The sequence below is a fragment of the Aulonocara sp. 'chitande type north' Nkhata Bay genome, linkage group LG11, assembly GCF_057382095.1.
Source record: "Aulonocara sp. 'chitande type north' Nkhata Bay isolate Kocher_YH1m ecotype deep benthic linkage group LG11, A_spYH_male_GT1.1, whole genome shotgun sequence".
Taxonomy (NCBI): domain Eukaryota; kingdom Metazoa; phylum Chordata; class Actinopteri; order Cichliformes; family Cichlidae; genus Aulonocara; species Aulonocara sp. 'chitande type north' Nkhata Bay.
In genome coordinates this window covers 2,068,566-2,094,741 of record NC_141354.1, presented here as the reverse complement: position 1 = coordinate 2,094,741, position 26,176 = coordinate 2,068,566, and the positions used below count along the sequence as shown (strand labels likewise).

Below are 26,176 nucleotides of genomic sequence, written 5' to 3'. Positions count from 1 at the left end.
TTTTGCACTCAGCTCTCTCTTCACCACGACGGACCGGTGCAGTGTCCGCATCACTGCAGTCGCAGCACCAATCCGTCTGTCGATCTCCGGCTCCCTTCTCCCTTCAATCGCGAACAAGACCCCGAGATACTTGAACTCCTCCACTTGGGGCAGGAACTCATCCCCGACCCGGAGTGGGCACTCCACCCTTTTCCTACTGAGAACCATAGCCTCAGATTTGGAGGTGCTGATCCTCATTCCCGCTGCTCACACTTGGCCATCACCCGATGAAGCCAAAAGAACCACATCATCCGCGAAAGGCAGAGATGAGATTCTGAGGCCACGGAAGTGAAAGCCCTCTGCCACTTGGCTGCGCCTAGAAATCCTGTCCATAAAAATTATGAACAGAATCGGTGACAAAGGACTGGCCTGGCGGAGCCCATCATCCACCGTGAACGAGTCCGACTTATCGCCGGCAATGCGTACCAAGCTCTTGCAACGGTTGTATAGGGATCGGATGGCCCGTAGCAATGGGCCAGACACCCCATACTCCCGTAGCACCTCCCACAGGACACCCCGAGGGACACGGTTGGATGCCTTTTCCAAGTCCACAAAACACATGTAGACTGGTTGGGTAAACTCCCGTGTGCCCTCAAGTCGAAGTCAGCAGTGCTCCGCCAGCACTATACACAGTGCAGGTAGAGCACCGCTTTCCCCTCCTGAGATGAGATATGGTTTGCCAGAATCTCTTCATGGCTGTCCGAAAGTCTTTTTCCATAGCCTCTCCGAACTCCTCCCACACCCGAGTTTTTGCTTCAGCCACTGCCCGAGCCGCATTCCGCTTGGCCTGTCGGTACCTTTCAGCTGCCTCCAAAGCCCACAGGCTAACCAAGCCCAATAGAACTCCTCCTCAACCTGGTGGCCCCCTTCACCTCTGGTGTCCACCATTTGGTTCAGGGGTTACCACCACGACAGGCACCAACCACCTTGCGGCCGCAGCTCAATGCAGCAGCTTCAGCAATGGAGATGCTGAACATGGTCCATTCGGACTCAATGTCCCCAGCCTCCCTCAGAATGCTGTTGAAGCTCTGCCGGAGGTGTGTGTTGAAGATCTCACGGACTAAGGCCTCTGCTAGGCATTCCCAGCACACCCTCACTATGCGTTTAGGTGCACCAGGTCTGTCCAGCGTCCTCCCCCGCCAGCTGATCCAACTCACCACCAGGTGGTGATCAGTTGACAGCTCAGCCCCTCTCTTTACGCGAGTGTCCAGAACATATGGTCGCAGGTCTGGTGATACGATTACAAAATCGATCATCGACCTGCGGCCAGAGCGTCCTGGTGCCACATGCACTTATGGACACTCTTATGTTTGAGGTGGTCGTTATGGCCAAACTGTGAGTTACACAGAAGTCCAATAACAAAACACTGCTCGGGTTCAGATCAGGGAGGCTGTTCCTCCCAATCACGCCCCTCCAGGTCTCGCTGTCGTTACCCAAGTTAGCATTGAAGTCTCCCAGTAGGACAACATAGTCTCCAGGTGGAGCACCCTCCAGCACTCCACCCAGGGACTCTAAGAAGGCTGGGTACTCTGAACTGCTACTCGGCACATAAGCGCAGATGACAGTCAGGACCCATTCCCCGACCCTAAGGTGCAGGGAACAAACCCTCTCATCCACCGGGAAGAACCCCAACGTACAGGCACCAAGCCGAGGGGATATTAGAATACCCACCCCATACCGCCCCGCCCCCTCTCCAGGAGAGTCCAGCCCCTCTCCAGGAGACTGGTTCCAGAGCCCGAGCCATGCGTAGAGGTGAGCCCGACTATATCTAGCCGGTACCTCTCAACCTCACACACTAACTCAGGCTCCTTCCCCACCAGAGAGGTGACATTCCATGTCCCAATTCCCAGTCTTGGTAGCTGGGGATCAGTCCGCCAGGGCCTCCGCTCCTGGCCGCTGCCTGGTACACAATGCACCCAACCCCTACCGCGCCTCCTGCAGGTGGTGGGCCTGCGGGAGGTCTATATATGTGTGTGTATAAATATATATATATATATATATATATATATATACACACACACATTAGGGGTGCAACGATACAGAAAATTCACGGTTCGATATTTTTTTGATACAAAAAAAATGTTCATGCCTTTTTAATTTGTCATTTATTAAATTTTCACGGCACACTCCGCACCACATCTCTGTGCATTCATCATTTGTTTGAAGCCAGCTCACCTCCTGCAACTACTTTTCCGAGAATACGTGCTTCTTTTGTGGTTCGGACTCCTGACATTTCTTTGGAGGTGGAGGAACATCACAGTAATTGCTTAAAGGAGCTTGCTTCTTCGACATCTTTAAGAGTTCTAAACAAATGTCTGTCCTCCTCCTGAAAATCTTATGTACGCAAGCACGCCTTGCAACTTCTTATCTTGTGCGCGTTTTTTATTTTGACAGCGGATGCGCACCTGCGGACCACTTATGTGCACCCCTGGTTATTTAGCTCGTCATATTGCAGCCACAGAAATTCTTTTGTCCATGATAAAGCTGCACTTTCTTTTTGCCTTATAGTCTGATTCGTCATAACTTTTCCGTTTTGTGGTAAGCTTTTCTTTGGCTGTCACTTCTTCACCCTGACCTGTCTTATTTGGCCCAGCAGAACTAAAATATATATTCTGCTACTTTTACACACGCACCCACATAACGCTCAGCGATTCTCTGCGAGATCAGCCTCTCACATGTTTAAGCTTGCTGCAGGAGATTTCACTTGTCATGCTTGCATAGTAAGCTAACGATTGATAAGACGATGTCAGAGGAATTGGTGTGCAAATTATCATCACTCACAGATCAGTGCTGTCGCTCTCTATACACAGTTAGTACGATTGCAAAGTGAAAGCAAAAAACAAGCGCAAATTCAAACGCGATTTCAATATGTCACATATTGACAGTGGCTCACCGATGCCAATGACATAATTACCCAGCTACATTTCCGAAAGAATGCAAAAGCATTGACATATATTTTTCCTTCCTACGGTAGGCCGACGGGCAGGGCAGAGATAGATTTTGGTAGCCCGACTAGAAAAATCGTTAGACCCGGGGCGTCGGGCTAGCAATTTTGCGAGCCCTGTATCTGATTGAGGAATCACTCATCTTTGGAAAAGAGAGTTTATTACAGTGAAAAGGCTCTTTCCAAAATAAAAGCTATACTATACGCTTCTTCTGGGCTATATTCTCAGCAGCATATTAAACATATCAGGTCCCCATAAGGAGAATCACGTGCTAATGGCTGTCTAAATGACTCGGGTAAAGTTTGTAGCATGCGTGCTTGTTGTTTTTGTCTGCTTCCACTTGTCTTTGCACTAGGATGATGTCGGCGTAAATGTTCAGTCATATTCGTTGTGTTCCCACTAGTGCTGTCAGCGTTAATCTGAAATGACGTTAATGCCACAACACGGCAAATCTCCGTTAACGAGCTACAGTGGATCGCCCCGTGCATGGGACTGGACAGCCAACACGTTAACGAGCTAACTGCGCTAACACACTAGCTCCCACCCATGTAATTGAGCATTGCATGGCACATCCAACATACTGTTTTACTTTAGTCCATGACGCGCTTACCTTCAGAGTCATACGTCACATGAAAACCAAAATAGTTCCAAACGCCAGATCTGAACGAGGGTGGGGGAGGTTCAATTTGCCATGTTGCAAGGAGAGCTTAACTTCTGTCTCGCTAGCTTGCCCTGCGTTCAGTGAATCTGCGTTCGACTACTCCGCCTAGGCTGCACTGTCGAGTGCAAATCCACTGAGCGCTCAACACAGACAGCATCGTCAGAAGGAAAGTTGATAAAATAAATTAAAAATTTTGTATTGTTCGATACATATGCATACCGAACCGAAAGCACCGTATCGAACGGTTCAATATCGATACGAGTATCGTTTCACCCCTAATATATATATATATATATATATATATACAAAGATGTAAATTCATACACTTTGCTGTGCTATAAAAATCCAAATCAATGCACTTATTGACTTCTAATTATTGAAAAACTTAATTCTTTCTGTCTATAGTCACATCTTCTAATTGCTCATTAAGCAGTTCCGGGAACTGTGAATGTGAATCCATATGATAACTACACGTTCTGAATCCCCGCTGATGCCACTCTTACCATACAAAGGCTCTGGAAATACCAAACAAACACAGATCTTGTATATAAAAAGAAAGTACTGTTTTCATGTGTATAAACTGAAGCTCTTTTGAGTAGTGTGCCAGAGTAGCCCGCATGAATAGGCCGTGAAAGTGCTAATCCTTCCTTTTTTTAGCCAATTCTTTTCTTTGTGCTACCTGCTTTTTCCACAAATGCCTTTACAACACAATCAAATATTATTTCTATTTGCCACTACACCAAGAAAAAAAACAGGTCAGGGCAATTTCAGTGCATCTCTTTTAATGGGGACAGGTCCATTATTGCCTGGCTCTGTGGTGATCAGATAGGATGTCTGCTTTGGTATAATGCCTGTGAACTCTGCAGTCTTCCACAGTATTCTCTTCTATTTCTTCCTTCACTCATTTAGGTAGAATCACACTGTGTTCCTCTACCATGTCCAAAATACTACATCCACAGTCTTTCACATGCAAATGCGGTACCTCATTCATAAGCAGAGCAAGCATGAGATGTGGCAGAATTTGCAAACAGATAAAAGTATTAGACGTGACAGAAGGAAGTGTTCAGTTTATTCTTTATCTGAGTGAGGGCTGACGTACAGTTAACATTTGAAAGAGGAGAATGTGACTGATGGTACTTTTACAGCTGTCCTCTATACACTAGTTATGTTGGACTTCTTCTAGGACAACAAAGTGACGCCAATGTACAGCGTGAAAAGATGCAGTACTTCCACATTAAAACGGCAAATTTTACAGCATAATTAAACATGTTTACAGGGTTATGTATGTATCTACTGGTATGTATCTAGCTTATTTACCTGTTTGAGGATGTTGTTTGCCTAGGGCAGGGGTGTCAAACTCCAGGCCTCCAGTGCCGGTGTCCTGCAGGTTTTAGATCTCACCCTGGGTGAACACACCTGAATCAAATGATTAGTTCATTACCAGGCCTCTGGCAAACTTCGGGTCCAAATTCATGGGCTGCATCCTCCTGAGGCCACATTTGTAGACCGATTACGTCACAGCGACGCGCCGAAGGTTGTCCAATTTCGTAGACTCCTCCGAATGCAGCCAACAAATGCGTCCTCCTTTTCCCCGAATTTGAAGGATGGGTCGGGTGTGTCCTTCGTGGCCCACCATATCCCAGAATTCATAGCGCGGCCCAGCCAAACTCCAGTTTCCAACAATGGCGTTTTAAAATTACTCATACTAATCTTTCTGGGTCACAAAATAAACTTTTAACATATTTCCAGGCGAGAAAGTAGCTGTGTAAACATCAAATATCTGCTCGGTTTATCAAGATATCGCATATTTGCAAAAGTGCTTCGACGTTTTCGGAGGCGTCTGCTACCCACCAGCTCAATAGCTCGTCGGGAGCTCGAGGGTTACTGATGCGGCCGAGAACGGCACAACTCCTGGCACATCATTTTCAGATCACCGTGGACTTTCGCTGCTCGGGTTAAACGTAATATATAAGTCACTTAGACAACCTAAAAATGTTATTGTTGGGCTTTTTTCAGTGTTTTGTTTGTTCGTGAGTAAATCGATTTGGCTGAGATTAAAGTTATTAGATTAGATAAAATAAAATAAAACTTTATTAATCCCCCGGGTGGGTTCCTCCTTGGTTTTTACACAGCTGACTAAACGTCAAAGAGAAAACTGATTAAACAGAAGTATGAGACAGTCGAGAATTTACGCCAGTGTCCCGTTATATTTTAGATAGCAAGGAGCAGACGGCTGAGTTTATTAAACTCCACCGAGACAGCGGTGACGCTAATCAGAAGGCTAGACCGTCCAATTTCACGGCCGTTTACTTCCGGCCTACCAGACGTTCTGAGGACCCGGCCCACGTAGACCGCGAAGGCCGGGTCCTCAGGAGGATGCAGCCCATGAATTTGGACACGACCATGTTGAGGAGGTAACTTAGCCATTTAAATCAGCTGTGTTCAATCAAGGACACATCTAAAACCTGCAGGACACCGGCCCTCGAGGCCTGGAGTTCGACATACCTGGTCTAGGGTCTCTGTCAGCCGGGTTATGGTCGTCTTAACAGCTTGAAAAAAAGGCAACTGGACTTCTGCACATTTTGCACCTCATTCATTCAGTCGCAGACCAACTGTTGGAGGGTCCTATGTATTAAAATGCCTAGTGGAGGTTGTTCTCTTGTTTCCTGGAGGTGAGCCTATGAACTGGTTCACTCTAAGGACAAAACACCCAAACACAAGCAAAACAACACAGTGTATGCGGTGCAGTGCAGCGAGAAGTGATTAGATCTCTACATAAGACAAACAGCTCTCCTCTCTACAAACAGGAAACAACACAGCTTTACACCTGCATTTTAAGATTATGACACTCCTTCCAGGATGCCAGTGTTTATATTTTGGGCAGAGAAGACACATGATTTAAGATACAAGTGAAGGGCGCCATCGACGTCTACTGTAGCTGCTATCACCCACCAACAGTGCAGTCCTGCGATCCATTTCAGGCGTTTCAACTCCCATTCACATTTGGCCTCAGGTGACCATAATAACTCACATCATGGTGGGGTGGGCCATTGTCTCACAGAGGTTTCACCTGTGGGCCCAGTGATGGGAATGACCCACGTTTTCTCTCCTCGTCATGTCTCATGTGACAACGTGATCAACACTGTGCTGACGACCCTTAGGGCCAGCTCCAAGATGACACCCGCCACTAGCGGTTTATTACCTCCAACTGTTTTGGACTCCACCAGTTGAACCAAAGAAGCTTCTTGGATGAGAAAACCCATACAATCACACCCAGATAAATAAAGTCCTAAAGTACCTTCATTAGTCTGGTCTTACAAAAAGATACTCCAAGGTGTTTTTCCCTGCTTTTTTTAGCTAGACAAAAATTATCACCCTGTGCCTCTGTTAGTACCATGCTAACATAGTTAGTTGAACGGTGCTAATATTAGCATTTTTTTCTTTTTGTGTATACAGTTTGTAATTGTGGCTATTACAATACTTATACTCACTGTTTTGAGTGCATAATTGCATGACAAATAGCCACAGGAACAGCTGGACAAGTACCAGGATGCTTTACAATGAAATATCAAAAAATTGAGTGTGTAACACTAAACCTCTCACAGGTGTTTTCACATCTGTGGTGTTTAGTCCATTTAAATCAAATTATGGTTCATTTTCCTGATGGTGGGGTTCATTTGTATAATAATGTAACATACTAAATCATGAATTGATAAATATTTTCTACTCAGGACCTTGCATTTTGGCTCAGCATTTTTTAATAAGTTGCTTGAAGCTTTACCACTATGTACCCACATCAATAATTTTCATCTACCCTGGTCTCCCTGTCAAATGGAGCGCCAGTGAATACTCCAGAGAAGCTGGTTGAGTCATTTGTTTACTTTGGGTTACACATCACTAGCTGCTAGTATATCCACCTTACATTCCTGCTGTATGAAATGGCAGTTTAATCCTCAAGTGGTGAAGTTTGTTGTTTCCACCTTTAGTGGGATCAGCTTTCTTGCTTATTTTGCAAAGTTCACAGATAATAAAATAATGACAGAACAGAGAAAAATTACCCTTAAAAAACAGTTTTGAATTTGGCGCATCATTTATATCTCTACATTTTAGCAAGCCTACTTAAGACTAGTACATTGGAGAAAAGGGCAAACAACGAAGAAAACAAAAACAAAAACATTTTATTATCCATTCTTGCAGTTAGGATAAGCCAGTTTTAGTCATCCTGACTCTAAAGGGTATTTAAAGGGTATCTACATTAGCCTGATTGAAGGTAGCAAACAAAAGGGCACTCTGTAACAAAAAGGTAGCAATTAGCACAAGTTATTGCTTCCCATTCTTCCTAGGAAACTTCATCACACACCCACAACCCCATTACGTACCCACACCTTTTACTCCATAAAGCAATGCAACTAATCCTGAGTATTTTGAGACACTGAAGTATCATCCTGTGTTTGTGTGTGTGTTTAAATAAAGCTAGCAATAGTTATGGTCAGCACTGTTGTGTTTTTCCTGAGATCAGGAATGTTTATCTTTTTGACAAAATCTTCAGTGGGTTTGTGGTGACGTTTAACAAGTCCATAATAAACAGGTCTTGGGTTGAAATGGTTCTTCATATCTTTGAGTTATGAATATGAATCCTTCTCCACAGAGATACCTTGAGATGTCTTCACAGTGTTTTACTGTGGGTTTGATACATTGTTGTGTGGTTTCTCTCTTCAGTCAGTCTCCTTGCAAACAACCTTCCATTACTACCACGAACCACAAAATAGGATTCATCAGTAAATAAAACTTTTTCCATTACAAAGTATGTCTTTATAGACGCTATGCATCCTCTGACACTATGACCTTGTTTAGACAGAGAAATTTTAGAAATTCTTTAGACAAAATTGCTTGTCCATCACTAGTGCAAGACTTGATGGTGTGCTAATTTTTGTCTGTCAAATCCTGCTTTGATTCAACTGATCCAGTTGTCACCAAGTGTTTTTGAGGTCTGTCCTCTTAGAAGCCTTCAGTCTAGCCATTAAACAGTGTTGGGAAGGTTACTTTTAAAAATGTATTCCACTACAGATTACAGATTACATGCCCCAAAATGTATTTTGTAACGTATTCCGTTACGTTACTCAATGAGAGTAACGTATTCTGAATACTCAGGATTACTTAATATATTATCAAACTTTTTACAACTACATGAATCTACTATTGCTGTGTGATTTATTACTTTTACTGAAGGTTACTGGCCATACAACTAGATTTTTAAATCTTAATATAAAACGAGTAACAGTAGAGTGGACATAGAAAACGCGTATATAAAACAGGTCCGCGGCTCTGAACCGTAGTAAAGGGACCTCTGGCTAATACGTCGGGTTCATGTCGGGCTCGTAGCTGAAAACTAGCTTTACTTTGTTGTCTGGCTCAACTTTTCTAGGGAGAGACAGAGAGAGGAGTTGAAAGGCTGCTGCAACAGAACTTATTGTTTCGGAGGAAAACACGAACACGGTGTACAGTCGAGTCTTAATAGCTTACTTACATCTGGACTACACTGCCCATGAGGCTACATTCTTTAGGGCTATTCCTGTACTGGCAATTTTTTGAACAATAATTTTAAACAATAGTTCTTCCCGTCATTATGCGGGTTGAAATTAGAGGTTAATGCTGTCGGGCCTTCACTGAACCACCAGCAAAAGAAGATGAAACTACACGTCATGGTTGAAAAACACAGAAATAAATTCCCTCTTACTTTGGCTGTTTGGCTTCCACCACGATTAAAATCGCACTTTCTGCACAGCTCCCTCTCTCTCTCTCAGTGAAACCGGTTAACCATCAAAAATCTCTGTTTTCTACATTATTTGCTTGCTTATTACTCAGCAGTCAGCCGCTGCGTTTTTGTTTTTACAAAATGACCTCTGACAAGAAACCCTAACTTCTTCTGTTAAATACAGAAGAAATTAACATTTTTGTAAATGATGCCAAATTTCAAAACTCTTAGCTGTGTCTCTAATAAAACTTCTTTAAGTTTACTCTGTAACTTTTTGCTTTTCTTTCAGCAGCATCAGGTAATGTTCATGAGTTGATTCATGGTTTTCTTCAGTTTTTGATCTGCTGCAGAATATTTTTAAGCCTATCCACTATAAAAAGCCAGACCAGAAAAATCTCCTTCATGTTTTTTTGTGTTTTATCCTCAGTTACTTTGACACAAAGGCATCTGCTGTGATGCTTAAACCTCTGATGAAGTCTCACAAGCTTTGTTTTTATACACAAATATAAAAATATGGATATGTACTGATAAATTGTCAATTAATATTTATTTAAAATAATATTTCTGACTGAGTCCAAATTCAATCAAGTCAAATCAAATCCAGACCTAGTGAATCAGAATTAAACCAGCTATAGAAATCAGTGACGATACCCAGCCCTATGCTACACCGACCACGGCTCAACACAGTAACCTTAACTTGGAAAGTCATCTGCCTTTCACTTCAAGTTAGATTTGATCTAAAGCCAAAATCACACCTACATTTTTCAGGTATGCCCCTTTTTCCCATATGGCTGACACCAAGTAAAAGCTAATTCCCCAGTGAATGCTCATGACGGAGCCAGACATAGCTGATGGCACATTTGTGACCCAGCAGAAAAGCCTTTATATCTGTCCTATATCTGTGTGCTAAGTTTCATTCTTTTTGCCAAGTCTACATCACTGCAGGGAGTGGAGAGCCGTTTATAGATATCAGGGTGTCTAAATGGATTTTCTCAAACACTCTGCACTGTTGTGGTTTTTAAACCCACATCTTTTTGCTTCTCATCAGAAAATTTGTCAGTGTGGCAGGGAGGTGGAGGTTAAAAAGTTTGTTTTGCCCAGCAGAACGTTCAAGCTTAGGGCATTAGTCAAGCACATCATATTAAAATGAGCCCACAAAAGGTTATCTGTAATAAATTAGAGTCGGCAGTGTAAAAATTCAAGGCATACACAACAAGATAGGGCAGCATCTTACCTATTGCATCTCCTTGTTCATGAACCATGCTGGCCAGATCCTTCATGATTTGACTGACATCCAGCATGTCTCTCTATGGAGAAATCACAGTGAATGCTCATGTTAGTCCTCCGTACATATCAGTCCATGAGAGACAATGTGCACATAGGACAAAGATTATAGCTTGAAAAGTAAGGTTATTATTATTCATTTATTAATAATATTATTGTCCATATTTACACTGTTTGGTCTTATTAGATGTTATCATCTTTATTACTTAAACTAAATGCAAAGTATTATCAATATTGAATAATGCACAAAGTCATCTTGCATATGTGAGCAGGCAGTCAGGCTTAATTACAGAAACAGAATATGTAACAGAATAACATAACATTATTTCATTTCACTACATTTTTTTTATTTTTTATTTTTATCTAATAAAAAAGACTCTAAAGTGCAAAGGTGGGATTTGCATATTCTTTATCACCCTGATCAATCCTGATCGATCAAAGAAGTAGTAGAAAGGATGGTTCATGGTTTCAGATGGACAGAGATCAATTGAAGCCAGTTTTGACTGATATTATGTCAACAAAAAAATTGTAGGAAACTGTAGTGGCTTTTTGTCATCCTTAAATGTTTTGCTCATAGTTGTGCAGCTATGAAGGATTTCTATAGAAAATGCAATTCTAATTCAATTTCCCTGTCCCTTTAATTGACAGTGGATTTGTGTCTAATCCTAAATGTTTTGTGCTTGGCTTGTCCAAAAGTAAAAAAAAAAAAATGCAGTTCAAAGTTTTTGTTCAATTATTCCACTGTCAAGGCACAGAGCGAACTGGTGCAGCTATGGCTGACCGCAGCTAATTCTCCACAGTCTCAGAGCTTTGAATCTGCTCTCAATGTTTCAGCTCAAAGCAATATGAAAGCTTATAAAACCTCTGTCTATCTCATGCTCGCAGGTCCCTCCCTTTTCCTCCATTATGGCACCGTGCAATCACAGCTGCGTTTGTGTAGCCTAACCCACTGGGCCATCCATCACAGGTGGCGGAGTTTGCTGTGGAAACTGGCAGCCATCCTGCCACTTGGCAAAAACCATTTGAATGGAGCAAAAATGGCCCCTGGCAAAGCTTGTGATGCTAAAGACTTTTTGCATTTATCTTGAGGCAACCCTGTCCATCACCCTGTAATAGAATAATAAATTTATTTTACCTGGCAAAGCATTGGGCAATCAGGGCTCATTTTATCATAATGACAGAACAGTGTGTAACCAATTTAGCAAACACTGTGTTGCGAATAGACATAGACAGACGGGGGGACACACACACACGTACACACCCAGGTGGGTTGGGGCGACCGTGGGTGGGTGGGTGCAGTGGACCCCTGCCTGAGGGCTGAGTGGGTGGCCAGGCTTGGAGCCAACACTGTGCCCTTTTCCATATTTCATGTGCTTCAAATTCTTCTCATGAGCAATCCAGAAGCCACTGGATACTGGCATCAGGCTAGGAACCAGCCAACATGGATGTTCATTAGGATGATTTGTTTGTTGCCTTTTTTCCAAGACTTGCAACAACAAAAAGGACATTCTGATAGCCAGCTCTGATACTCCCCCACATTGAAAGGAGCCAGCTGAGGTGGTTCAGGCTTCCAAGTTTAGATGGTTAAAATGAAGTTACTTAAGCATCCAAACGTCCACCTCATTCAGTTATAACAAAGCTCTTCATTTAAATGCACATCATCGTGCTTTCTTGCTTTTCAGTGGTTATGGAGATATTTTTTTCCACTAAGTGCAACTACGAGGACACTGCATTCCATCATATATAGGGGCTTTCTACAGAGCCCTCCATTTCTGACTGACCAAGACCTAAGACAACCATATAGACTACTGTATGTTTTCTCCTTTGTGTGGGCACCTTAAAGGGCATTTTATCCTGTTTGCTCTTCTATAATGACATCCTAGAGAGCCCTAGTGCATTAGCATTTGTGCCAGTTCAGCTGAATTTTCTTTCTATGACACATTTTCCGTCTGTACACAATGTTATTCATCAAAGTCAAGGAAAACTGAAAGGACACCAGTTTTTGAGTAATTCACTCTAAATTTGCACCAGCTCCATGGGGCAGTGCTCTACAGCTCACCCTGACCTTACCTCCCACTGTGGCGCACATGCAAAAACCGAGCTTGCTGTATAGGGATCAATAAAATGTCAGTGAACTTTTGCTACATGCCACAATTCTTTATGATGATAGCCAAAGAATCAGACTAATCCTCACTTCCAGAGCTCACCTCTGCTGGTCCTCTGACACTGTCTGTCAATCCTGCTGCTCTTGTTATTGTGTATGACTGATAAAAAGAACATACTTGAATAAACGAAAGGCTCTGAGGGTCTGTATATTTTCATGCAACTAAAATGTCAGACCACAATTCAGACATCAGTTTCATCTGACACTGGGGCCTCTGCCGAGGCAGCAAAAACACAATTAAACTTGAGGCCAAGATAAAATAGTCACAACAACCCTGCCGGCAGCATCTGATTGACACCTCAGTCATTAGAACTGCATGCCTTGCATTTCGCAAGTCATAAAGATGTTTCTGATAGCAGCTGATATGAACACCTGTGAGAGAGATTGCAGCTCAATCCACAGCTTTGCAACTTGCAGATCATCTGATAGAGGATGGAAAAAGGGACTCTTCTTTTTCGATACTTTCATGCTTGTGTTACCAAGATATTGTTCTATTTATCCACACAGAAATCAGCATCAGAGTTGGTCTCTTGTGTGATTATTCTAGTCTGTTTCTGTTTTGTATTTAATTGCTCTTCACAGTTTGATTCTTTCAAGGTATTATCAAGATGAAGGTAATTTATAGTCCAATATATGACAGCAAAGTAGCTAGATAAGGTTTGATTCTCCCAGGATGACTGCAGTTTGCAGCGGCTAGCAGTGTACACACAAACATGTCTTTCCATCTTTCACTGCAGGGCAGTTATGAGAGGTTTCCTCTAGTGCCTGCAGAGGGAAGTATGGCACAGCAGAGTTCTCATGTCAGCCTTTTAAAGGCGAACCAGCATCAGTAATAAGAACCGATTAGGCATGCAAGTCAGCTATGAGGAGGGGGTGTGCCGATAGATGACACGACCCCTGAAGAGGCGTCTGGGAGATTTAAGGCGTTTTCACACCTTTTTTGCTCAGAGAAGTTACTTGGAACTCTGAAGTGCTCTCTCCCACTTAGTTTGCTTCTTTTGGCCAAATGTGAGTGTAGCAATCAGAGCGAGACCTCGCTGAGAAAGGAGTCTCTCAGTACATTCCCAAGCTAAAGTGGCACCTCCACTAGAATCTGAACGTGATCTGAATGCAATCGAACTACTGTGAGGACACGTTGTCATATGTTGTCTACTTATGTGACTACATTCAAGTTATAACATGGTTATTGAAAGGTCTCAGGTTGGCCCAACTATTAGGAATTATTTGTGACATTTTCTGTCAGTGTAAATTACAACACCTAACACTGTGTTAAGGATCAGTACTCTTTGTGACAGATAAGTTCATTTGTAATGTTTTTGGAGAGGTTAAGAGCAGTTGATTATAGTTCTGTACGTGATTATAAGTGTTCTATACTATACTTAGTATTTTACAACAAATTAATATTCTTCAAGGAAGAACAAAATTTGACTTTTAGTGGGAGAACTGACTGACCAATTTTACACCTCTGTCCAGTCTGTGAAAATAACCCTAAAGCCTTTGCTTGCATTATGCAAAATGCATTGTTCTGGATCCTGGATAAAATGTGATGCAAGGCTTTAAAATCCAACACTTTCAAATGCAGCGCTGTCAAAGTGGTGCTAAATATGAAGAGAACAAATGAACACCTATAACTTGAGTATAGAACTTGGTTGTATATTCAAATAAACCAGCTTGGATTTCACTGAGAAGCTATACCTGCCCCCTAAATAATGTTTAATTCCAACCTCACAGCCAACCAGGCAAATGTGTTTTGAAGAAATGTTTACATTGCATATATTCCTTTTTTCTGTCAGGGTAACAAGGAAAAAGAGATCAACATTCTGTGACTTTAACTTTGCTGAATATTTACGGGACATAATCTCACTCTTATGAATGTTAATGAGCCATTATGGACCTTTTCTCAATTACTGTTTAACCAGAGGACCACTGGATGTTTCATACATTATCAACAGGCAAAACATTTTATCAACACCAACAATGTCAGTCTGACTGTACTGGGATTCTTGTTTCTTTCTGTTGTTGAAAAAGAAATGAATGGACAGAAAAGAAGGTGTTGCTTTTTCATTTCTATCATTTTCTTTTTTTAACTATTATGTCACCCCTCTGATTTTACCCTGTTACTAGTATTTGATTGTAGTATTTCATGAGTTTTTACTTAACACCAACCCAAAATTATGAATAAAGAAGTCTACTATTTCGTGCCATAAACTGCCGTTCCTCTCATGGCCACCCCCCAAAAAAAGAGTCATTCTCCAAAGACTCCTGTGTTAAAATGCCCACTGTCCCATTACAATTTAAGAGTCTGGCACAGAAGCAGCAGGTGCCTGTGTAACCCAACTTACGAAAGAATGACCGAACTCCTACTAGCCAGTATCAGAAAATCTAGGATCGACAGGAGCCCAAGGTATAAACACCAATAAGGAGAGACCACACCACAGTAGACTGTTCACAAATTTGTTATATTAGACACACGGCAGCTGCAACAAATGTAATGAAAGCAATAAATTAAAATACAAAATATTTCACCCCAAAATAACAAACTAAATAAAAGTGCGTGCATACAGCTTTCTCTGAGTCAAATGTATGAGTGAATAATGTCTGGTAACTGATGGATCATTGGGGCCCGTTCAGTTTGTTTAACGTTACCACACTCCGATGAAGGAAGAAAGTTCGTAGTCCTGCAGGTATCTGAAGCTTCAATGGGAACTAAACTTTGGCTTCAATAAAACCTCAGCAAATCCTGTTAACTTTTGGGTTGGCTCGCCATCCAGTTAACTGGAACTGTGGAATCGCTGCTCCTCAATGAGGGCTTGCTTCAGACTGGGTCGGTCTGTCGAGTCATCCTTTTATCAGATAACAAAAAAAACCTGATCGATGACAGGGTGAAACTCTGACCGACCAAAAAAAACTGCAGCAGATTCGCTTGCAACTCCTAGCAATTCGACTTCGGGAACATTAGTTTCTCTGGCACATGGCATTGTATGAACAGGAACGAAATGGCAACTACAGAAAGTCATGCGATCAAGGCCAATCAGCAAGGGTCACTGGGAGCTCATTGCTGATTGGCCAAGTTAAACAACAACAGATAATCTTATTTGTCCACATCTTCCTTTAAATAAAAAAAAGAAAGAAATGACTAAATTGTTTACATCATACACCACAAAAACTACTTTCCACTGCTCTTTTTTCCTAGCTGGGCTACACCTGCGTTTGCGCATTGCAGCTATACAATTCTTGGACATAGACTGTGACTTAAACTTGATAACACCATTTTGTTACGGTCAAGTCTTACGTCTAAAAAAAACATCATGGCAGTAACCAAAATGCTAATGTTGAGGCCTTAAAATGTCCTGTCCAAAGACAATGATCGGCTACATCTAGCTTTTATATGTTGTCTAACGCGGTCAAAAGCACCATTTTAATTTATTCTTCCAAAACATGTAACCATGAGAATTTATTCTTATTAAAAGCTTCAATAACTTCTGTTATTTCTTATTCAAACTAATGTTGTAAGATGGCCACATTTTCATGGCTGCACTACGAGCCAACCAGACCAGTGTTACATTATTATGTTTTAGAGTGTCAGTTGCATTTTGTCAGGTGTAGTCTGGTTTACGGAGCACATCAGCAGACTCTGTCATGTCAGTTGTGATTTGGCAGCATTTGATGACGTATCTACTCTCCGCAGGCACATTAGTCATTGTTCTCTGTCAACGCTTGTCATTTCTGATTCCTTTTGTTCTCGCTGACCAACTCACAATTCACAAGCTGAGCAGTTTGGTGTGACTTCACGCTCCCAATCAGCCCTGTAGATAGATAAGTCTGAGACCTTAAATGAACTCAGATAAAGCAACAAAGCATTTTAATGTAAAAATCCAGACATCTTATCAGATTAAGTCTCAAAGAGAACAACAACAGAGGTAAGTGTTCCAACAACATTAATTTAGATGCTGTAGATACATACAGTGAGAGGGAGGAGTACTTGCATTCAGATGGTTACTGACGAGTTATCCTATCAACACAGAGAGAAGATGGATCAAAACAAGTCTTGTTTTCGTAACATCAGCAAATGAGCGTTCCATGCTGAGAAAGATGGACCTCTTTACCTCCACCCTCACTACATCAGGAGAGGTCGTGTGGCCCTGAGAAGTGCCCTGATTCCAAATGTAGCTTTTATGATTTTTGGGTTTTACATATCTAATGTGAAACCTGTAGACTTCTCCAGTATATTACCTCAATTCACCTGAATTGTGTCTTTATCGTCTTCTACACAGTGATTGTGTGCTTCGGTGTGGCGGCTTAGAAGAAGCATCACTTCTTATTATTTGAAACTTTAGCTATGTTAGATGTGAGGGTTCACAACAGTAACAATAACAGTTTGTTTACTATACAAATTCAGAGACACTTTATTAGGTACATCTTGCTTTTTTTCTGGCCTCATATACATGAGGCAAATCATCACCACTTCACGAAGTTGCTCCCCTGGAGTGTTTGATTACAATGAACTCATTGTCATATTCGAGAAATCAGTTTAGATGAGCCTTGTGACATATTTTAGGTTTTGTGTGCTATGCTTGGCACAATCCTGTCACCAGTACTCAAGAACCCCAAAACATAGATTTAAAAAGATATATTTTTAATAAATTCTTGAAAAATAAGTCCTCATATTGAATACTCATTCAATTTCAGTTAAGAGTTAACATGTTAATTTACGCAACTTTAAATATCTACAATACCTTAACGCTTCAATAGTCAGATGCTATTTAGTCATTTCGGTATATATTTTCAAGTCTTTGCTCAAATACACTGTTCTTAAACCATTCACAAAGGCAACAGATTAGACGCTTGTGAGCAATTATTTAGATTTATGATTATCCATCCATCCATTCGCTTCCGCTTATCCTTTTCAGGGTCGCGGGGGGCGCTGGAGCCTATCCCAGCTGTCATAGGGCAAGAGGCAGGGTACACCCTGGACAGGTCGCCAGTCTGTCGCAGGGCCAACACACAGGGACAGACAACCATTCGCACTCACACCTAATGGCAATTTGGATTTTCCAATTAACCTATCCCCACTAACTGCATGTTTTTGGACGGTGGGAGGAAGCCGGAGTACCCGGAGGGAACCCACGCAAACACGGGGAGAACATGCAAACTCCACACAGAAAGACCCCGGCCTGATGGTGGAATTGAACTCAGGATCTTCTTGCTGTGCGGCAACAGTGCTAACCACCGTGCCACCGTGCTGCCTAGATTTATGATTATTTAATCAAAAATGGTATGGTAACATGGTTAAAATTAGAGTAGTGGTATTTGATTATGTCACATCCTTGTCATGTAACTCACTTTTGTCTGTTCCTATTCCAGACTAAATGTGTTTCAGTGTTGCAAATATGTCGTCCCATATGGAAAAGATATATAAATCTTATAAAGTTTGTATCTGTCTTGTGTGAAACTTGTATGAAAAGCATACAAGAGTGAAAACAGATATAAGATCCCTTGAAAAATTATATAAATGAAACTTGTATGTTTTGGATACTTACTAAAACAATATATGAAAGTGGCCACTTTCATGAGTCAATCATATAAGCCTTCTATGATTCACTATATGAAGTAGGCCACATCTTATGCAAGTCTTTTATAAGTTTTTACTATTTCTTTTCCATATGGGGTGGGACATAATTAACTGTCGATAATTACTGTTCTGTGTGTTTATGTTGAATAAATATTTTTAACAATTATGATAGGCATGTAGCAACCAAAGCAAAACAAAAAATCTTATGTTACAAATTTTTATATTTGAGATGTTATATCTGACATGTAATGTGGGAGGTTCACAGGAGCTATTCTGTATTTTGGAGTATTTATATCAATTAGCAGTTTAACATGTGCATCTAAAAAAAAAATCTGCTAAATGTAGGACAGTAAAGACTTCATCAGTGCTGTGTGTAATGTTGGTCCTCTGCTTAGAATCCTGAAAGAACAAATACAGATATATAAGAGGAAATATTCCTGGAATGACTGGGGGACAATGCAGGCACTTTTAAAGCATACTAGATTAGCATTACTACAACACGGATAATATGATTCCACAATCAAAAATTACCTCAGTTTAGTAATAATTTCAGATATTTGTATTAAATATCAACAATCCACATGTGCACTGTTCCATTGCATGTAAAATTTTAAAGAAATTGCAACACTTTGGTGCCAGATTGGATGAATTTAAAAGAGAAAGCTGCCTGTGTTTACTCTGGGGTTATAGTCCCCCCCAGATTTTTATAGCTAGTTTTATCAAGTGTGTTTGCATTTATTTGAGGAATTATACATTTGTACAACTGCATCTGCAAGGCATGCGTAACAAACACAAGCTTGGTAGCATTAGCTTGCTAATACATGTGTTAGCTAATGATTAAAGTCGATTTTTCAGAGGAATACCAGTCAGTCTAAATGTGTGTGGTGCAGATACTAACCCAGATACATTTTGGATCCTATCATTTCTGGATCTGTTTTGGATCTGTTCATTACCCAGTTCATCCAGTGCAGATGCATTTTTGCTGATAGTGGCTTGTTTTGACTGTATAAGATCTGTATTGATCAAAATGGCTGGCTCGCTGTAAACCAGCCTGTTTCAGTTTAGGCATTGTTTTCAATAAATTGCACGCTCAAAAAATGTTTTGTCTCACTCCCATTTCTTCTTGTTGCATGCTGAAGCTGAACTTGGAACCTTGTTAAGGTCCAACCATGCAAAATATGATTTTTTTTTTTTGCCTTTTTTCAAGTGGTTTTAAACTGTTGATCAGGCTAAAATTTTGTAGCTGACCAGTATATATGGAGCTGGAGAAAAATGTCCATTTCGATGAGAGAAAATTTCAGTATTTTTATGGGATGTTAATTTTAGTAGGAGTTAAAGTTTTTATGAATTCATTTAAAACACTGTCAAAACTAATACGTTTATGTGTCTCTGCTAAAAGACCAACATTATTTGGATGACTTTATTTGGTTATGGATCTTGAGGAAAAACTATATGTTGTTTACTTGTCAAAAAATAAACTAAAGGGATCCACTCGTCTTTAAATGGAGTCTCAAATTTCACTCCAATTCTTATGTTTCGAACAAGACTAAAGGAATTTTGGCCCAATGAGTTTGTTTCTCCAGTCAGCTAAAGCTGACTTCTGAGTAAAAAGAGTTACGCCAATAAGACATAATCATCAGGTGGATTGTAAGAAGCACTGTTATGTAAAGATATTGAAGATACAAGTAGCTTAGATGAAGGACAAATAGTGGATCTGGTATTTTCTGTGACACTAAAACATCCCTGCCTATCCCACTCTCACTGTCTTTGATACGTGTGCTTAATGCTGATATGAAACTCTCTCCACATCTACCACCCGAGTCTAAAGGCATTGGGCAACAGGACACAGTGTCATTGCCGCAGCAGAAAAACTGTTAAGCAGATTTACGTGCACGCCTGCTGGTGAGAAAAGGGGGGAGGAAGAGGGGAAAAAATGACCTTTTTACAACATTTAGTCCATGAGAGACATCTCTATTTTTTTCGCTGTGACTAAATAAACTGTTTATAAATGTAAAATCATGTCTTGCCTTTGGCAGTAGCCCAAGGACTAGACATCCCTGAACAATGTGAATGCCAGCAGCAGGACCTGAAGGTCAACAAGGAGACCAAGCTGAAATATTAAAGACAGACGTTGGAGTCTGCTTAGGCTCAATCTGCTTCCCCTTGTGTGATTTTTTTTTTCAGAACAAAAGGATGAAGGCAACAAATGATTTTCACTCCTGTCACTGTTCAAGAGCTTCTCTACACAAGCAATGGGCCTAGAATCAGCAGATCTGTCCATCTGTTCACCCAGCATTTTGGCTCACACCAACACTTAACATTATGGTAACTGCTGGCCAGATTGCTGTGGAAATAACTGTGGGTATGCTCAGCACCCAGAACAGTTAAAGTTACCCATCCCAAAAAGTTTCTAATGCATGACCAGCACTTATCAGTACCCCGTGTCTACACTTGATCAAATCAGCTTAAACAGAGAACAGATGATGGTAGAACTTAATACTTGTGGGCACAGAGGTTAACTTCATCATTCAGCATTCATTCATCTGACTGACTTTGGTGGAAGTGTGAGATTCCTTGAAGGTATGTAGAGTAGAATTTTGTACTTAACTGAAAGATAAGCAAATTCAATTTCTAGTATATATATACAAAAAAATCTTTAAAGAAATCCTCTTTTTGTGTATGGTGGGCCCATTGAAAGACACCACAAAGATTGATGTGGAATTTTCTGTCGCCTTCTGACTTTGCGGACGTACATCATGAATCTGATTTCTAATGTATTTTCTTTTTTAGTGCCATGTCATTTCAACTATTTCAAGGTTTTTTGAGTTGCCAATCCTTACAACAGTCTTAACTGTATAGTCTTATTTTAAATATGTAATTGTTCAGTTGTGGTGAATGTAGTTATGACAGTTAATTAAAAAAAAAGAGAAAATAATTGGAATTGTTAGATTTTTTTAATGTATTGACCTACTTATTATAATTTAATTAAAATTTAATGAAATATCATATCATATTTTCTATATTATCTATCTATATATTATTTAAAGGGCTTTTCTCATCAGTAGTTGAATCAATTTCAGCAACATGTCAGAACCAGTTGAAATATTTTAATGTGTTTTGTTGTTGTATGGCATTTTCACTGTATATCAGGAATAATACCACGGTTTATCTGCTGCGACAGTTATCGTGTTATTCTGATTCCCAATTTTACAGTAATGGAAAAATGTTAAAAGGAATTAAATGTGTGCAGTGAGACGCAAACAGATTTCATAGAGAGCAATCTTCTTTTTATCTGTTGACCCACACTAGATGATCTGCCATCATGCTAGAAACATCAGTGTATAAAGACAGGAAAATCAATGCACTTTTGATGGTGGAGGTTAATAACAGCTGTTTTTGCTAATAAACCAAATTCTCTCAGACACTTTCTGCGCCAACCATTAAAGTCTTGTTTGCCCGCTGAACTGATTTATCTGATTTATCTGAGGGTCTTTCCACTGTATCTGAAGTGTAACTATGTGGATGGATTGTCCTGAGGATGCATCAATAAGACAGAAACACTTTGTTGTGGACCTTTTTTTCCACTGCTTCTTCAGGTGTGGTATTCAGATTGCACTTAATTAATCAGCAGAGACAGATTCTAACCTGCGATTAAGCATAGGCTCCAGAAACTCGTAATAAAACAACTAGCACAGTACATGTGTTTTTTGCTTGACAGGTGAGGTTGTAAATCAGTAACCAATTCCAAATAAGTCCAGTTCCAAACTTTCAATAAGTTAAACTACATCTCAAAATTAAGAAATAGTCCAAGAAGAAGGAGATGTGGTATATCTGCCTGCCCAATTTATATGACTTTGATGGACGCACACACGTGCATAAGATGTATAGTTGTTTATCGATCATATTACATTGAGCTGAAATGAATTAAATTGACCTGATTGATATATGTAATGAGCCTGACTTGGATAAGTGGAAGAAAATGAATGGATGAATGGATATTTGTGTGTGGTCTTTATGTATTGTTCCATGATTCTGTTATTAACTACATTTATATTTTTTATATTATTATACAATTATATTGTGATGCTTTGTTTGAACTGGACTCACCTGTGCCTTTTGCATCTCATCCCTGCCTTCGGTGTTGTCTGGTGTTCGCAGCATTTTTCTAAACACAAGGTCTTCGTTGTCAGATAAAGTAAAGATGATTTTTTGAAATCCTTGTTTTCTTTATTTTTATGTGTCATATGTTATGTGAATGAACATCATCTCCTGCTTGTCTTGGTTATTAATGATCCAGCTAACTAAGATTTTACTGTTATAGTTTTCGACACACTTTTTAAGGCTGCCATCCAGTTAAGGCTGATTTTCTATGAACATTTTAGGAAACCTGATGATGTTATCTTTCAGACCTTTTCAAATTACAGTTTTGCAGATTTGGATATTCCAAATCCTAGCTCTAACTTTATCTGCCATTGACCTGGTTGATATTAAGGAATTAAAAGTACGGGAGCCATTAATGGACTTGGAGAGCAAAGCTGACAGGAAGACTTCTGTAGCTTCTAGTCAGTGCATCAGGATCACAGCTGCAGCCAGGAGGCCTCAGCAGAGCGCGCATATATGGCACATTGAGTCTCTGAGGAGTACAAAATTAACCTCAGAACCACAAACCTTTCCCAGAGAGAGAGAGAAAGAGAGAGGCTGATAACGATGACAGACATGGCTCCTCTGGGAGTAAAGCCATTTAAAAAAAAGTGGCATGTTGGGACTCACAGCAAACACTACTGATTTAGTGGTATGGAAGGATGTTCGGGTAGAATGTTTGGACTGAAAGGATAGAGGCGAGAAGGGTGGTGTGGAGGTGAAAAAACACATTGTCAGATGCTATCGCTTCTCCCAAAGAAACAGCGTCAAGCCCCTCAGCACCTGCCTAAGTGCTGACGATGACATTTATCCATGCTGCTATAACTAAAGCGAGGACCAGACGACCCAGTCTGAACACCAATCATCTGCCTGGCCCATCTCTGCTGCAGTGCTGAAATGAAGCTGTCATCCGTGCGGCAGCTCTTTCGCTGTGTGTCACTCTGCAGAGAGAGATTGATGCGCTTGCTTTTTTTGTTCCTATTCAGGCTTCAGCTCCTGCGGTTGGATTAGCTGATTTGAAACATTGATGAAGTTCAAACAGCTCTGACTGGGCACAGAGATACATCTTCATTATACCGCAAAGTGCTCCTAAAACATTATCATTATTCTTCAAACTGCTGGACGGCAAGCTGCCATCTGATGCTGGACTGTCACATAAAGGCTTGTGAATTTAAAAGCTGACTGCTGCGACATGTGCCGGGCTTCTATCTTCTATCATTCAGCCATATGCTTCTGAGATGGCTCGTGAAGTTTTACAATATGTCTTCAAAAGTTTCAACAGCAGATTGTGTACAACCAGAGAGGACTGTTCAGTAAGCCCCTCACATCAGGATTCTTGTCGAAAAATACAAATCACGACTGGTGTAGTCAGTGTTTAGTATTACTTAGTGCATTGTTTTCTTCTGCAATAATTCTCTAGTGTGGGAAGCGTATGTAATGTGATTCATGGAAATCATGCAGAGGTGGCTGGGTGGATGGCGGTAGCACAACATTCAGGATGGAAATTGACAAGAATTTAGCGATTCCGATTCTGTTATTGATATTACGTATTAATTCTCATTGGGTTCTCACTGGCTCTGCTTCAAGAATCACCACCATTGCTTAAGCATGCTGTAGGTATCCCCTCCCCCCCCCCCCCCCCTTTTAATAATAATAACAACAACAATGGATTGCATTTATATAGCGCTTTTCGGGGCCCTCAAAGCGCTGTACAATTCCACTATTCATTCACTCTCACATTCACACACTGGTGGAGGCAGCTACAGTTGTAGCCACAGCTGCCCTGGGGCAGACTGACTGAAGAGAGGCTGCCATATCGCGCCATCGGCCCCTCACCAGTAGGCACTAGGTGACGTGTCTTGCCCAAGGATACAACGACCGAGACTGTCCGAGCCGGGGCTCGAGCCAGCAACCTTCCGGTTACAAGACGAACTGCCAACTCTTTGAGCCACGATCGCCCCATCCATTCAAGCTATGATCAGTGTTGTACTCATTACACAAAGAAATAGAGTATTACACATATTACAAAGAAAAGGTTACTTAAAAGTAATGCCATACGTTACTTACTTACTTGCCAGGGAAAGCAATTCTTTACGTTACTCGTTACGTTACATACGAAACATATTGTCTCATAACTACCACTCCCAGACACCAACAGAAAACCCTATCCTAATGACAACACACATGTGATCTTTCTCTTAGTATTTCAGTACAAACACAAAGCTGACAGCACAAGGCAAAGATGAAAACCAAAACAGAGACTTCAAAGCGATCATCACAGTGGTTCTACTTTAGAAATGAAGGCTGCAGCATGACTGCTGAGAGCCTGACTGTTCATCGCTGCCTTTTTTACCTGTTGATGATCAGACTGGGTCAGCATTGACTCAGCTTTACCATCTCACTCTTGTAAAAATCCAAAAAGTTAAAGTACTGTCCATATCCCTAGTGCAGACCATATCACTGTTTTACTCTTCTGACACATGACCTGAAACCAGCTGATGGTAATGCAAGTTCAAGTGGAGCCAATAAGGCATGGCGACTAACAATTCCAGGGCATCAAACTGCTGGGAACCGGTTCTCAACAAGAACCAGTCCTTGATTCCCATTCCTATTCAGGACCAGAAAGCAACATCATAAGTCTTAGTGTGGTTAAGTTAAGACGAACATTGAACTGTGGTTGCTAAATATCACCACCTATCAAATTTAGGATTAGGATTTAGGTTTGGTTGCTATCCATCCCTTTTTTTAGGCTCTCACCTGTTTGGAATATCTAAATAGAAAAGCTTTTAAGAAAAGAACAAAGAAAAAAATTCTGAATTCACAAGAGTTTATTTGAAATGTATAATCTAGTTCAGGGGTGCCCAATCCCGGTCCTCGACAGGTACCGTCCTGCAGCTTTTAGATGCATCCTTGTTCCCACACACCCGAATCAAATGAATGGCTTGTTATCAGGCCTTTGCCAAACACGATGGCATGCTGAAGAGGTAATCAAACCATTTGATTCAGCTGTGTTGGAGTAGGGATGCATCTAAAACCTGCAGGATAGTAGCTCTCGAGGACTGGGATTGGGCAGCCCTGATCTAGTTTCTGAGAATCTGAATATTTAACTAAAATAATACCCAACACTTGTCTCAGCTGTATATGGATTAGGCCAGTGGTTCCCAAACTTTTTTCTGTGTAATAATATTTGTTATGCCTCCAGAAATGTGTTCTTATGTGTTCTTTTTATCTCGTTATCGCAGCTTAGAGCGACTTGTGTATTTTCGTAACCATGACAACATGAGAGCAGTGCACGCTGGGAGTCAGGAAGTAAATTTACCGTGTGGCTCTGGATATTGGTGTGTGGGCTCACGCAGTCGCCAGCTCCACCGTTACAGGTTTAATCCTTTTCCCTCCGCTAAGGCATAGTCTGTGAGTATAATTCATTTTGTACAATTAAGCGGTGAAGCGTTTTGAACTGTTGTCTGTTATTCGGTTGGCTTTATTGTGTCTCATATAAGCTGTGCGGCTAGGCTGTCAAGCTGTAATAACTAGCCAGATGCTTTGAGCTTATTGCATCTATAATACATTTCATATATTTCATTGTATTGTGTTTACAGTTTCACAAAAGTGCCCA

General features: G+C 41.0%; 1 protein-coding gene across 6 annotated transcripts in view; it reads right to left on the bottom strand.

The window, feature by feature from the left end:
- The window catches only part of tsnare1 (T-SNARE Domain Containing 1), a 276,008-nt gene that overhangs the window by 79,613 nt on the left and 170,219 nt on the right, over positions 1-26,176 (bottom strand). For all 6 annotated transcript variants that reach the window (XM_086310182.1, XM_086310186.1, XM_086310185.1 and 3 more), the window contains exon 9: positions 10,635-10,707. In XM_086310182.1, coding sequence (XP_086166308.1) covers positions 10,635-10,707 — 73 coding nt within the window. The remainder of the gene's footprint in view (positions 1-10,634; positions 10,708-26,176) is intronic.